Here is a 16,232-nt window from a genome sequence, read left to right on the forward strand (position 1 = left end):
ACAACAGGGGTCACAACAAAAGCGATCCTATTTGGCCGGTGTGTTGCCATCACATGCTAATGGAGGACTCTTGTTGTATTAGAAAGTCCCCATAAGTATGGCTCACAATAGCTCAGGGACAAGTCTGCTTCAGCTAGACATCACTGTTACTCAGCTCTTGCTTAGCTGAGTATCAGTCTCCTTCCCACTTTACCAGGCAGACAGTGGCTGACACCCTGTTGGTCCCTCAGAGCTCTTGCTGTTCCTCAGCGTGTGGGGTCCTTGCCAGCTAGGCTGGGCATTGTTCGGCATTGCTCAGCAGGAAAAGCAGCGTCTCCAGGTGCTGCACCAGGTAGGTGACTCCTCTGCTGATGATCCTCTGGGTGGATACTCAGATACTTCCTGCTGTGTGGCTACTCAGCCCATCAGGCTTGGCCAACACACTTCTGCTGTTCCAGTCACCCAAGAGTCCTTTGGGAAGTGGAAACGATGGGTCTTTTCCCTTTGTGTTACATGCTGACTGAGACAGGGCACGTTGTTGCGTGTACCCCATTTATAGGTTGAGTGAAGCACCTCTTTCAGTTTCCACTCATAACCTCGCCCTTCCTTAGGTCACATATATGCACCCATGTGGCTAGGCAGGCCTTGGGATGGCTTTTGTTAATAGCCAATACTTGTATTCAGAGTTGTGACTCCTTCTAACCACTAGGGTTTTGTTATTGGGTCAAACTTGTGCTCTTTCCCTTAGTATCAGTCATCTCGCAGAAGATTCTATGACCCTTGGCAGAAAGACTCCTGCTGGGCCAACCCACCACCTACTAGAAATGCCTGGCTCACGAAGTGGGCACAGTTTCAGTTCCTTTCCCAGAAGGCCTGGGTGCCCTCCACCTATGTAAACAGACTCCCCTCACTGGTTGCCCAGACATATCCGAATCTCCTTACACTCAATGTGGGACTTGTTACATAAGCCACCAAAGGGCTTTAAGCCACAAAGATACTATGAATACTGGTGATTTTAATAAGATTCATATCCTCTCATTCTGGTTATTCATTGCTGTGTAACAAATTATCCCCAAACTCTGCCACTTCGTACAACCATTTTATTGTATCTCATGATTTTGTGGGTCAGGGATTCACGCAGGACTCACAGGTGGGAAATTCTTCCGCTCCATGTGGCGTCAATTAAGGTCATTCAGTGCTATTCCCCCAGTGGGTAGGCTGGTCTAGAGGAGCCAAGATAGCGTCACTCATATAGTTGGCACTGGGAGGCTGGGCTCAACCAGGATTATTGATCAGATTGGCTGACATGTGTCTCTCTCCAGCAGGGTGACCACGGTTAGTCACACTTCCTTCATGGCAGTTCCGGGCTCTCAGAGAGTGTTCCAAGAGACATGAAGAGGACACTGCCAGGGTTTTAAGGCCTGGGCTTAAAAATGTCATAGCCTTACTTCGGCCATCTTCTATTAACTGAGGACGTCACAGAAAATGCTGGGGCTCAAGGGTGTGCAACACAGACTCGCCAACAAGAAGCATCCAAAAACTGTGGCAACCTGTAATCCACACCCTGTCCTATTTTATCAAGAAGCTGGGCCAGAGTCACTGCAAATTAAAGATCACAGAGGAAAGTAAATGTTCCCTTCCCTGACAATTCACTAAACAACAAAAAGGATGAAAAGTTGAAAAGTGTCTTTCTTTAATGAAAAACGGAAATGGCCATCGTCCCAAACCACAGTCATGACTGTCAAATACTGCGAAATCTGTATTAAAATGAGAAAAAGCTGAGAACCAACACATAACTCCTCAGGCCTCCCCTTTTCTGAGTTCTTTATTTTAATTATTCTCTTGGGTAGCTAAATTGTGTCATCACATGGTTATTTCTAGAAAAGAGACTGTTCTAAAAGAAAGTGCACTGCCCTGAGAGGCAGATTCAACGAGCCTTTGCTTGGAGCTGTCAGTTCCAGGGACAGGAGTAGTTCATAGTGGGAAGTGGGGAAAAGTCCTGATGAGACCTGGTTCACATTCAGGAAAGCAAGAGGGTGGGAGAAGACCAGGGGAGAGTGACCTATCATTTACTCGTCCAGTAAAGGAGTGGCCAGGAAAAGGCCGGGTGAAGGGAGAAGGGAAAGAGCAGCAGTTGATATGCTAGATATGTCATGACACAGAGAGACTGTCATTATAGAGATGACGGTATGAATGGGGCCCCCTGGGCCTGTACCAGCCGGTGGCCTTGTACAGTGATTTCTTAAAGGTTCAAAACTGAGGGGAGAAGGCAAAGAAAATACAGATTTGGTGGAAGGGTATTCAGAGAATCAACCTAATCCAAACTGAAGACTTCTCAAATCATCCTTCTTCCATTCCCACTTATTTTTGGGGCTAGCACACAGCTATTTCCAGTCCTACTTGAGAAGACATTCATCACCATACATACTTCTAACCAAATTGGGGGGGGGGGGAGAGGAGGAAGAGGAGTAGTTAAGGACGGATTATAAGCAAAAGGCAGATGAAGAACATATACCACAGGAAAGAATTGCAGAAAAAATTCAAACAGAAGTTCTCCATCCTTCAAAGATGTTTCTTATATGATCTTCTCAACAGAAGGAAAAATCTGAAGAATTTTTTTCTCTTGAAAGAGATGGTACGAAGCTTTAATAAACAGATTATAAGACAACAGAAAGAGATAAAAACTGAGTTGGCTGTGACCAGAAAAGGAATGGAGGAAAAATCAGGACAGAAGAAAAGATATGGAATAAACATGACTGAATTCACAGACAGGATAAGGTACATGGGTTAAGTACAGAAAAGGAAGAGAAAAGAACAAAGATTCAATTGGCTCTCATGAGGCAGTGTGAGCTGACTCCCGCATATCGCAGGGTGTAAGTAAAATGGATCTGAAAGGATGGTCGCTAAGACACAGCTTGGCGAAGTTGCGGACCACCAGCAGACATCCTGCGAAAGAACCAGCCATGAACAAAGGGAGCAGGCTCATTGTCTCAGTTCTCTCAACAGCAATACACACTGCCCAAGACAGAGTGGAACAGTGTTTGCATTGTTTTGAGGAAAAGAAAATGCTAGCCGAAGTCCATTTCCCTAACCAAACTAAGCTTCGAGCTCAAGGAGGCAAGAATTTAGGGTTTGAGGCTTTCTGGAAATAACTATGAGATGACACAATTTAGCTACCCAAGAGAATAATTAAAATAAGGCACTCAGAAAAGGGAGGGTATAGTAAAAAAGACTTGAGGTGAGCACTGAATCAACTTAAATACAGAAAAGAGATTCAACAGCCCTAGAAATTAGGCTTATAGACATACTACAAATGTGAAGCTTGATTACGTAAAAGAATAGTGTAACAAGTCCAGGATGTGGAAATCAAGGAGATGGGAGGAAGTGTAACTGTGCTAACTTCATTCTTCAGAGCAAGGAGGTAGTAGATATTGTCTACAATCGAATCAAAAGGAATCTAACATTTTAACTTTATCAAAAGCCAAAAAGTCTTGAGGTGAAGAAAGATAAACATTTATCTGCCTTTCAGTAATTTCTTCCTTTTTGCCCTAAGTTTCTCTTTTACCTGTTAAATCTGAGTAAAATACTTAAAACAGTATATATACAGTTTTGTGAAATGTAACCATTGAGGGAAATTGGGTAGATGGCACATGGGTCTCTCTGTATTATTTCCTACAAATGCATCTAAATTTATAATTATATCAATAAAAATTTCAATAATAGTAGTATTTATAGAAAAATTCTGCATTTGTAAAAACTTCCTATCTCTCTTGCTCCACACACACACACACAGAAAGAAATCTGGAATGGTGTTCATCAAATGTTTATGCTGGGTCTTTTTTTTTTTCCCCCCTCTTGGTGCTGTGGTTTCAAGTGACTTCCTAAAACTTCTCCATATTTTTATGCATTTATTAGGTTGTTAAATAGTAAGTAAGGGTCACTTTTACAAATAAACTAATATTCATATTCATTATTCCTCCAAAAGAATTAAGAAGCAGAGATAATCAAAACATGTTTCAAAGCAAAAGGTTCCAATAGCTCCCATCTGCGAGAAAAGTAATGGAGTGAGACTGGCAAAGATTAAGTGGGAGCATGTGAGTAACTGTGTTGGCAAAACTGGTAAAACCAGGGTGATAATGAGAGCTTGAGCCTTTTAAACTGGGGCTTCAAACAGAAAACGCAATATTCTCTTGCAAGAGCCAGCATCAACGCTGTAGAACCTCATGTGTTGGTTATAGTAAGACACTGGCATACCCAAATCCATTCTATCTGTAACTTCCACTATCAAAGCACCTCTAAAACACATGATTTACCCTCAGGGTATTGGTTAGATTCTCTTGATGAATGAATAACTGAATTTCAGTTGAGATGAAAGTGAGAACTTCCAGTCCTAGCTCTGCAAGAGACTGCTGTGCCTCGATGGCATTATCTTAAAAGAAGGACCGTGACCCATAACACACAATTTCATAGAGATGATTTTAGAAACAAATGAGATGTTCATGTAAATTTTATTATTTTTTTCCAAGTCCTCTTTTTGTTTCTGCCTCTAACCCAGCAAGGGAACTATAAAAAGACGTTTTCTCTAGAAAAAAATTAAAAACCCTTCTCTCAAGAAAAGTCTTTCATGTTGGTTCTCCATTTTTTTTTTACAGTTAAGTAATAAATAGTTAAATGCACTATTAATTGTGTCTATTAAATATATAAAGCTAGATGAGGGCTTTCTATTCCAGATCTCAACCCAAACTCTTCAAATCAAGATTGTATACAGTTGGGACCCCAACTCCGTTGGTTAAGCATCTGCCTTGGGTTCAGGTCATAATCCCATGGGGCTCCTTGCTCAGCAGGGAGCCTGCTTCTGAACCCTCTGCTTGCTGCTCCCCCTGCTTGTGCTCTCTCTCTCTGACAAATAATAAATAAATAAAATCTTAAAGATTATATATAGTTGACCCTTGATTTTTTGCAAGAAATATAGTACAGTAAATGTATTTTTTTCCTTATGATTTTTTTAATAACATTTTCTTCTTCCTAGATTACTTTATTGTAAAAATGTAGTATATTATACATATAACACGCAAAATGTGTCAATTGTTTATGTTCTCAGTAAGGCTTCTGGTCAACGGTGGGTTATTAGTTCAGTTTTTGGGGAGTCAGAAGTTATACTTGGATTTTCAACTGCATAGGAGGTTGCCTCCTTTAACCTCATTTGTTCAAGGGTCAACTGTATATTTATTGAGTACTCACTGCATGCAAAGTCCTGGACTCAGCACTGGAGATACAAAGATGATTAAGATTCACAAAATATATTGGATCTAAGTACCATTAAGTGATGGTGAAAACTTACACTGTGCTAGTACTATGCTCATGCTTTCTAGGCATTATTACATTTATCCTCACAGCTTTATGGGGTAGGTATCCTCTGTATTCCCACTTCATAAACAAGGATTAACGGGTCTAAGAGAGGTTCAGTAACTTGCCCAGAGTCACAGAACTCGTACATGGCAGGACTAGTTCACGGAAGGATGAGGACTTGAATCTAAGTCTGTCTGACGCTGAAGCAAGAACAAAGGGCTGCATGACCACAGAGGACAGAAAATGTAAATACACGCTTGGGGCTTTGGGGAAAGCATCTCAAAAGTACTGAACTGACTTTTGGAGATATGGTTTTGAAGTATATTTTCAAGGAGAGAATGAAGAGGGGGAGATTTCAAGGAGAGAACACTGCATGAGCCCAAACAGAGAGGAACGAAAATGCATGTGGCCAGCAGGTGGCCTGGTGACCAGGGTTGGGGGGGGGGGGGAGATGGACATGTTGGTTGTCACGGGCCCACATACTGTCATCACTGACATGCTGGGAGCCACTGAGAACTTGTCCTTTCAGACCTCAATGAAACTAAAGACTGAAAAATAGCATACTAGAAGAAGTCTTGGAGTGTGGTATAACTTCAAGTAGTAATTACCAGAGAAATGGGACAAAGTCTTTTATAAATGAATGCAATTTTGTTGGCACTCGCAGGTAACTTGCTTACTAATAACAAATGCAAATCCTTAAACTCACCCCTGAGATGAGGGACTCTTTCCGAGAGAAATGAAAAGATCACGATGTTGATAATCATCAACTCTTGTCAAGCAGTCACTAAAATCAAGTCAGTACATGACTACATCCCAAATACTTCAAAGATCCTGTCAATTAGACCACCATTTTAGACTTAGTTATTTCTATACTCTACCCTCTTAATTAAAACAAAGAAGTCTAGGGAAACGTGAGCAAAGATTTCTTGACCCTTGAATACACTACTCAGTAAACTCCAACTGCAGGATCTCAAAGGAACTGGTGAAAGCCCAAATGCCCATTATGAGTAAATCATACAAAGCAGTCCCCAAAAGTCCAAGAGAAATTCTTCATATCACCAGTTTTATGAATGCCAACTTCTGGTGAGTGATACAGAAACTGGTAAGAGTGCTGAAAATCACGGGAGTTTAGCTACAGCCCTGTGCTGGCCCTGAGCTGGCTATTGAATTGGCAGGACTGAGTTTCTCTGGGCTTCAGTTTTCTGGTTTCTCAGATAAGGAACCAGAAGAGACGTTCCCTTCCAGTAATAACAGTCTATTTTGGTATGATTATTCTCTGGAGGAAAAAAAGGGGGGGGGCAGCGTGATACAGACAGGAACTGAACGAGGTGTTAGGACAAATGGATTCTGGCCCAGCTCTTCTGCATGATAGGAGAGAAAATGACCGTGAACAAGTCTTTCTCCCCCCCTTCCCTCAAGGGGGGGGATGCTTTTTCCCATTTCCTTGGTAGTTTTTTACTGTTTGTAAAGCATTTTATTCTGAAACATCAATGTAACTTAGTCCTAGGAATTATTTACAGCTTGTTAGGACATTTTAACAACTTCTTCCTGTTTATTTGAATTCCTTTATTTATTGTGACTTAAAAGCAGAGATACTCCCAATGGTCTTCCCCAGGGGATGCTTATTCAGTAACCTGTTCCTTACAAAATTCCTTCAGGGGACCATGCTTAGAAGCTATTTAACTCTTATTCTGGAGCTTTTCTGGAAGAAGAAGTAGTAAAGAAAGGCATAAGGAAATATTTCGCGGGGGGGGGAGGATAAGTTATCATTTCTTTTATAAATTTCCTGGCCCTAGATGGGCCCTGACTATAGTCCCCCAGCTCCACCTGTCATTTTTCTCAGTTCCCTATCTTGGACAAGACACTGTCACCAGCTCGTGCCTTCACGAGCACTTTTCTCTCAGATTCATACGGACAATTACTTTACCCCTTATTTTGGCCAAGATAAAACTGGAATTTTCCAAAATAACACTTACTTAGAATATAAGCATGTGCACACAGACACACACCAAACAATTAAAACATCCCACAAATACACAGAAATAGATATATCCATAGATTTGTCATCTCCAAATAGCCAAACACCAGCCACTAATATCTTGATCATTAAACATGATGGAGACCAACTTCTTTCACTTAAAAAAAAAACTATATAAGAGCTTTAAGTTAAGAAGAAATACCGGGGACAAGCAAAATACATCCAAAAGTACTGCCATAGTCTGTCTTGGCATATCCATAGTTTACCTTTCAGGACCAATGAAGGGATGGTGCACAGCAGGACGCAGGTGGCCTAGGGGCATCCCCAGCGTAGGCTGTCAAGAACACTGGTCAGACTGCTTGTCTGACTATCAACACTCTCCATCTCTGTGGTCAGCTCTCTGTGGATATCTCCAACCGTATTTCTTGAGTTTTCCCCTTACAGCTTTGATTAAATGTTCGCCTTTCTATGAGCATTGCCTTTCTCCTGGCTTTCATGATTTTGCTCAGGCTGTTCTTTCTAGAAATGATGTTCATCGGGTAGTAACTCTATTTTCACACATGCTCAAGTTCTGTTTATCCCAGTGCTGATTCAAAGGCCACCTCCTGGATAAGCCTTCCTGTCCCTGTTACCGTAAACATTCTCTGCTTCTTCTAACTCTCATAGGATACTGTTTGTATTCCTTTCATGGGATTGGAACTTCTTACTCTGTATAATGGTTATTTACAGGCTTGCCTTATCCCTTTTATTAAAAAGTAAGCCCCCAGGTGCACAGATGATCTATGCTTTAGCCATCAGCCCCCTGTGGTAGCACGTGATCCAGGTCTTTATACAATGGCTTCAATAAATATTGAGACATCGGGATTATCTCAATCCATGTTTTCCATGGTAGCAAGGATTATATCACCATTGGTGTTGGGTTGAGTGGGGGCTTAAGAAATTTAGTTGTGCTCTGGACTAAAAACAGAAAGTAGGAAAGAAGAATATGTCAAGATAATCCCTAGATTTCTGGTTGGCGCTAAGGAATTGAGTGGTGGTGCCATTAATAAGAAAGGGACCAAATAACTAATTTTGGGTGGGACAGCATAACTTCAATTTTGGACATGTTCAGTTTGAAGTGTCTTTGAAATGTTCATGTGAAGATGGGAATCAAAAAGAATGGTTATTATAAGAGCAGCCAGGATAAGCATTTTACAAGTCCCACATATTAAGGGAAATGAGTAAACGTTCCAAAGGGTGAATAATTCTCACAAAGACATAGTTACAGCCATTAGAGAAAAATTATCATGCCCAGAAAATAGAGAATAAAATAGAATCATGCATTGTATCACACTGAAAAAACCCTATTATTACCTCCTACTGATTTTTCTGGGTGTTTTTCTTTCTTTTTTTTGTAAAAACAAAATCCCATTCAACTGAATTTACATGACATAAAGTTTTATACCCAAATAAAGAATTGACAGCTTGAACCAGACTTCCAGTCCTGCAAGATTGGATAATTTAGTTTGTCTCTCATTTGTTAATCCTTTCATATATATCTCAAAGTTGTCTTATATCCTGGTTTGAAAACCATATATGCTGGGACAAGTGGGGTGATTGTACCACAGCACCACAAATATAGCCGGTATTTTTGGCCTAAGAAATAACTATGTCTGAGTTACTAAATTCTTGCTTCTATAAAATTATATGCAAAACAGGGTGCCTGGGTGGCTCAGTTGGTTAAGCGACTGCCTTCGGCTCAGGTCATGATCCTGGAGTCCCGGGATCGAGTCCCGCATCGGGCTCCCTGCTCGGCGGGGAGTCTGCTTCTCCGTCTGACCTTCTTCCCTCTCATGCTCTCTCTCTACCATTCTCTCTCTCAATAAATAAATAAAAATCTTTATAAAAAAATTATATGCAAAACATAATTTACCTACATTAAAGTTAATCACCACTAGCATATTGAGGGTATCAAGTAAAATATTCAGGTTATTTTGCTTTGTATATAAAGCAAAAGAAAATTTTAAAGGTAACATGTTAATAATATAACCACCACAAAAACGAAATTTTTAAAAAAGACTGATTGATTGATTTATAGCTAGCAAGTGGGGAGAGAGGCAGACGGAGAGAATCTTTCAAGCAGACTCCCCACTGAGCATGGAACCTGATATGGGGCTCCATCCCAGGACCCATGAGATCATGACCTGAGTGAAAGCCAAAAGTTGGAAGCTCAACCGACTAAGCCACCCAGGTGCCCCACAAAATGAAATCCTAATTTGGGATTTATCATTCAACTAGGTAGTGGGCTAGGTTTTTCCTTTATTTAGAAGGAATGCAAATCATACCTTAAATAACACTTTATATAAAAGGAAGAATTTCAGGACCCTGTTTTCATATTCCATATAATTCATTGCTTTAGTATCTCAAAATATTCTTCCTCTGTGGGAAGAAATTCCAAGACGGTTGCAAGAAAGGATTCTGCCTCACACAGATACCAGAAGTAAGGGAGAAGCAAGTGTTTCTCACTGCATTTTTTTCACCTACAACATGGACCTGTTAACTAAGCATGGGGAACCAGATGGTCTTCTATGGGACTTAGAGTCTTGAGGGAGTGACAAAGCTCAAGGTCAGTTTACAAGTATTTTGAAGTGGTTGTGGCATTCCAGAAACTAGTGTTGCTGCAGGACTTGGGGTGGGGAGGGTGGGGTGTCAGTGGTGGTTTCTGAGCAGGCAGCTCTTGGGGAAGGCTATTTGAGGCTTCCTTTGCTTCAGGCCTAAGCCTGGCTTTCTGCTTTCCTCTCAATTCTCTGAGCCATCCAGTATTTTTCACTCAATTGCTTTTCTTCTTAAATTGGCTTGTGTTGTTTTTAGTCAAGAAAGCTGAATAGTACATTTCAATTACAAATGACTTTTATCTATTCCCATTAAATCAGGCAACTGAATACAATACTGGAGTCAAGAGCCAAACTTTTTTTTTTTAAGATTTTATTTATTTATTATTTCAGAGAGAGAGAGAGAGAGAGAGATTGAGAGAATGAGTAGGAAGAGGGGCAGAGGGAGAAGCAGACTCCCTGTGGAGCAGGGAGCCCAACGCGGGACTCGATCCCAGGACCCTGGGATCATGACCTGAGCCAAACGCAGACACTTAACCTACTGAACCATCCCGGCACCTGAGCCAAACTTTTCTTTTAAAATATTTTATAATTTAAAGTTCTTACTGATTCAGTCTTCACTGTAACATTATCAATTTAACTCCTGTGAACAATGCATTTCCATGGTTTAAGAGTTTGTCATAGAAGCAATTACTGCATGCATATGCATCTCAATTCCTCAGAGTAGTTGAGTAAGTTATGAGAGCGACTTGTTATATTCAGGCCTTGACTTAAAAAAGAAAGTTCTTGTATCCATCTCACAGTGCCTTCTTAACACTGCCCCCTTACCGTTATTGGGAAATTTAAAGTACTCAGTTTGTATTCAATTTATCGTAGGACAGTCTTCTTTAAAACTGAATTATGATTTTTAAAAAATTATCCAACCAAATACATACATCAATCCAATTTCATAAGTTAATATCACATACAAAAAACTGTCAGGTTTGAGTTAGCTATGTTGATTTAGTACAGTCAGATTTTGGATCTTTACCAGTGTTGGGAACTATACCAAATCAATTAATTCTGCCTGATCTTGAAGACTACTTTTTCCCAAGGTGTTGCAAGTGGTACCCTGCAACGTCTTTTCTTTTGCCTGAATATGTTTCACACTTTGGAACTAGTGTAAGAGTGCTGAGAGCAGGAAAATATTTCCTCCTCCTATGCCATGGGACTAAGATCTGTGGTCAAAAGGGTGTTGTGCATTAATGATTCAAACTCTACTCCCACCCCTTCCAAATATACACTTGTGAAAAATGAAAATATTTTTCAAAATATGTTTAAGTTGAATTAAAAAGACAAAGACATTCTCCAAAACAAGATGAACATGACAGTGGATCTAACAGGTCAGATACACCCTGGGTAAGAGGGCAGAAACCATAGGCTGACACCAAGTCCAGGACTAGAAAAAGGCAGAAGAGACTGGACTGTAAAGGAAATGAAACGCCTCAGTCACAATGAAGGCCCTGACCTAGGCTGGGTAGAGAGAATGCATCTGAATGTGGGGAGGGGTGTCTCTTGCCTGGAAGAGAACACTGAAAAAATTCTGCATCTTCTTCCTTTTACGGAGCCAAGTGCCTGCGATGGCAAGACCAAGCACAGACACGGGGTCTACTTCCTACTGGCTCCACAGCCAGATCTGCAATATCCTCAGAGTCCTACGGGGCAGAAAGACTCCTGAAGCCAGATTATGGCAAAGGCAAAACTTCCAAAATAGGAGAAGAGAATGTAGAAGAAAAGAAAAAGCAGAGCAAAACCCCTTCCATTCCAGGTGCGAGAACAAACCAAAATTCTAAACCCCAGAAGAACACCAAATATTAAGGAAACAAATAAACTCAATAATCAGGACAATTCGCTCTGGTTGAGATGCAAATCAAAAAATGACTATCAAAGAAGAGAAAAAGAAAAGAATTATACTCATAAGAAAAGAAAAAAATAAATTAGCCAGATAGGAATAGCCAGATATGAAGTCAGACATGAATAAAGAATGTTTACAAAAAGTAAGAAATTGTAGAAATGAAAAGTACAGCTGCTGACAGAAATATCAGCATGAAAAATAAGTATACAGGGTAAATCTAGACTAGTCCTATTCTAAGAATTAGTGAATTGAGAAACAATTTTGAAGAAATCCAAAATACAGCAGAGATTGATAAAGAAATGACAAACATAAAAGAGAAAATATAAGACACATAAGGTATATTGGGACATTGCAATATTTATCTCTTAGAAGTAGAAAATAAAGAGAGTAAGAGAAGATCAATATTTAATGGAATAATGACTGAAAATTTTCCACAACTGAGTGAAACAGAAGTTCTCATATTGAAAACATATTCTGAATTCTTAACAAGATAAACAAGAATCAATTTTGTGACTCAGAAACACAAGTGTTGAGCCTGATGCGGTGCCCAATATGGAGTTGTTTTCAATAATTTTTTTCTTTATTTTGATCTCTGGAACTTAGAGCAACAGGCTTAGAATCTAAATATTGTGTAATTCAACCATTTTTATGGTGCTTGAATGTTGGCAGACAATTATCCATGGGTCCCTCTCATTTCTGTATGTCTCATATTAGCTTTTTTTCCAGACTATATTTCCAAGGACGCTTGTATAGCAAATGGTCTTGGAAGTTAGAAATAACGTCTCTCTCCAGGACAGATGGAAGTTTTGTTTGCTGAACAGAATAGTAAAGATAACGTCTGCTCCAGGACAAAGTTTGGGCAGGTTCGCTAGCCCTTCCCTTTTCAAAGACCAGAGTTTCCCAAGCTCAGGGTTCCTACACTAATGTGACAAACCCACTGTGTATACCCATCCATCTAGGCCATTCCACATCAACACTAGGACTTATGGGGCAAGAATAACCAACATGAATATAAGACTCATGTTGCTGGCTTAACAAGAATAGTAAGGCCTTTTTTTCTGATCCATCTCTTATCTTCTTCCAATGTGCTTGAAACTGGCAGGTCAACTTATTAGCTTGCAAATAAGGTAAAATCTCAAATTCTCCATGGTTCTTGACAAAGTTCTTGAGCACCTGACACAATGCTGGTACACTTCAATTTCTGTTCGCTTTGTTTGTTTGCTTGTTGTTTGTCCACTTGCTCTGGGAAGAACGGGGTTGTGGTTGACTATGGAACTGTAGTCACACAAAGAAGGAAGGAAGGACATGTATGAGCCCACGGCCACCTCCTCACTGTAAACTACATGCCTCCTTCCTTCTCTGTAGTTCATTCCACTCACAACGTAATGTTTCCTCACTATAGGTATATGAGTTCTGTCTCTCCAGCAAGGCTGTAAACTCATATAGGCAAGACCTATTACCTCCAGAGATGTCTACCATCATTACTCTGTTTACTCATGCGAATAAAGCCTGGACTTAGGGATCAGGATTTGAATTCCAGCTAAGCCATTCATTACCTGTGTAGCCCTGTACAAGTTAATTAGCCTCTGCAAACTTTGGTTCTTCTCAGCTGTAAAAATGGAGTGTCCTAGAACACTTCCCTTGGGGATGTTGTAAAATCACATGAGATAATATAAAGTCCTAACAATGTCTGGCACACAGTTAGGCCAGACAAATAGGAATGAAACATGTGACCCCCGACAGGAATTCAAATAGAATCACCTTTTAAGTCATGCGCTACTTTTTACTCACTTCTCCTAACTTAGCCCCTAAATAGTGATATGCTCCTTAAATGAAACTAATAGAATTCTCAAGAATAAACTGAAACTGTCAGACTACTCTTTGACTTAGCACTGTCTCTAGGAATTTATCTTAAGGAAATAATAAGGGATTCGGGTGCAACTCTGTTCATTACAGTGTTACTTATTAGAGATAGAAACAATTAGTAACAACCTAAATATCTAATAATAGGGAATTATTTAAATCAATCATTGAATAGTCATGCAAGGTAATGTCTGCAGCAATTAAAGAAATCTGTCATAGAATGATATGAATGACATGGATTTAATGACATGCATATTCACTAGTCAGTGAAAAAAAGCAGGCTCCAACACATAGATCAATGGAAGAGGCTAGAGAGCCCAGAAATAAACCTACTCTCATATGGTCAATTAATCTATGAAAAAGGAAACAAGAATATACAATGGGGTAAAGATAGGTTCTTCAGTGGTGTTGGGAAACCTGGACAGCTACATGTAAAAGAATGAAACTGGACCACCGTCTTACACAAAAATAAACTCAAGATGGATTAAAGACCTAGATGTAAGACCTGAAACCATAAAACTAAAAGATAACATAGGCGGTAGTCTCTTAGACATTGGCCTTAGCAACATTATTTATGGAAATGTTGCTTCAGGCAAGGAAAACAAAAGCAGAAATAAACTATCAGGACTACATCAAAATAAAAAGCTTTTGCACAACAAAGGAGACCATCAACAAAATGAAAAGGCAACCTACTGAATGGGAAAAGATATAGGCAAATGATATATCCAATAAAGGATTTAACATCCAAAATACATAAAGAACTTATACAACCCAACACTAACAAATAATCTGATTAAAAATGGGATGAAGACTTGAATAGACATTTTTCCAAAGATATCGAGATGGCCAACAGACACATGAAAAGATGTTCAAGATCCCTAATCACCAGGGAAATGCAAATCAAAACCACCTCACACCTGTCAGAATGGCTAGTATCAAAAAGACAAGAAATAATAAGTGTCAGTGAGGATGTGGAAGAAAGGGACTGCTCACGCACTGCTGGTGGGAATGTAAGCTGGTGTAGCTACTGGGCAAAACAGTATGGAGATTCCTCAAACAATTTAAAATAGTAATACCATACAATACAGTAATTCCACTAGTAGCTATTTACCCAAAGAAAATGAAAACACTAATTTGAAAAGGTATATGGACCCCTGTGGCATCATTTACAACAGTCAAGGCATGCAAACAACCTAAGTGTCTATGGAAAGGTAAATGGGTAAAGAAGATTTGGTGTGTGTGTGTGTGTGTATATATATATATATATATATATATATATATAATGGAATATTACTCAGCTATAAAAAAGAGATCTTGCCATTTGAACATGAATGGATCTAGAGGGTATTATGATAAGTAAAACAAATTCAACAGAGAGAGACAAATACCGTATCATTTCACTTATATGTAGAATCTAAAAAACAAAACAAATAAACAAACAAAAAAAAACCCCCAAACAGACTCATAAATACAGAGAACAACCTGGTGGTTGCCAGAGCGGGGAGAGTATGGGAGGGATGCGTGAAACAGGTGATGGGATTATAAAGAAAAGAAAAGCAGGCTCCAGAACACATATAAATATTATTCTAATTTTTTAAAAATGTATATCCATTCATAAGATACTGAAAGGTTATAGATTAAAATGTTATACTTGATTGAGTTGGTTATATACTTCTCTGTATCTTCTAAATTCCCTGAAATAAACATATATGCTACCTATAATAAGTAAAAAGATATTCAGTATTACATAAACTATACATAGTAGATTATTAGAAACCCCAAATAGGAAGCAGGAGTAATGATATTTAAAATGACTTCTGAATACAGTTTAGCCAGAAAAAATGATACCAAGTCTTTCAAGGTTTATGTTCGTTTTTAAATCTCAGATGTAAGATACCTTAACTTTACAGAAGAACAGAAAACACAAGAAAATATATGCCAATACTAATCATCTATTGAAGTTTACATTCTTCATTCTGATGAAGTTGTTTAGAAAATGCTGCGAGCAATGTTACCAGTATTGGGATGCAACTCAATTCACTTTTCGTGCAAGTATCCCCTTATCTCGGAACCACAGTGAACTAATTTAAATTAGTTCTTTTCTCACCTTAACAACTATTGCATTATAAAATTGTTCAGCGTCGTTAGGTGATGTCTGGACTTTGCGAGTGAAGATATTATTTGATTACCTGGCCTTTTCCGTGCCTCCCGTGCCTTGATGAATGTTGATGAATTCCATGAGTTGTTTTTGCAACATCCCATTTTTGCCCTCAATTTGAGTGATGAATTTATGCTCTAAAAGATCTGACACTGTTGGACGCTTTTCATAGTCTTTAGTCAAGCATCTGCACTGGCAAAAAAGAGAGAGAAGGAGGGAGGGAGGGAGGGAGGGAAGGAAGGAAGGAAGGAAGGAAGGAAGAAAGAAAGAAAGAAAGAAAGAAAAAGAAAGGAAGAAAGAGAGAAAGAAAGAAAGAAAGAGAGAAAGAGAAAGAGAGAAAGAAAGAGAAAGAAAGAGAGAAAGAGAGAAAGAGAGAAAGAAAGAAAGAAAGAAAGAAAGAAAGAAAGAAAGAAAGAAAGA

The 16,232-nt window shown here is 39.3% G+C and overlaps 1 protein-coding gene across 4 annotated transcripts in view; it reads right to left on the bottom strand.

Moving 5' to 3' along the window:
* MYO3A (myosin IIIA) overlaps positions 1–16,232 on the bottom strand; it is a 232,002-nt gene that overhangs the window by 146,502 nt on the left and 69,268 nt on the right. For all 4 annotated transcript variants that reach the window (XM_073885535.1, XM_073885536.1, XM_025891892.2 and 1 more), the window contains exon 10: positions 15,844–15,999. In XM_073885535.1, the coding sequence (XP_073741636.1) occupies positions 15,844–15,999 (156 nt within the window). The remainder of the gene's footprint in view (positions 1–15,843; positions 16,000–16,232) is intronic.

The sequence above is a fragment of the Callorhinus ursinus genome, unplaced genomic scaffold, assembly GCF_003265705.2.
Source record: "Callorhinus ursinus isolate GAN/ISIS: 27379988/994484 unplaced genomic scaffold, GSC_fseal_2.0 scaffold63, whole genome shotgun sequence".
Classification (NCBI taxonomy): Eukaryota; Metazoa; Chordata; class Mammalia; order Carnivora; family Otariidae; genus Callorhinus; species Callorhinus ursinus.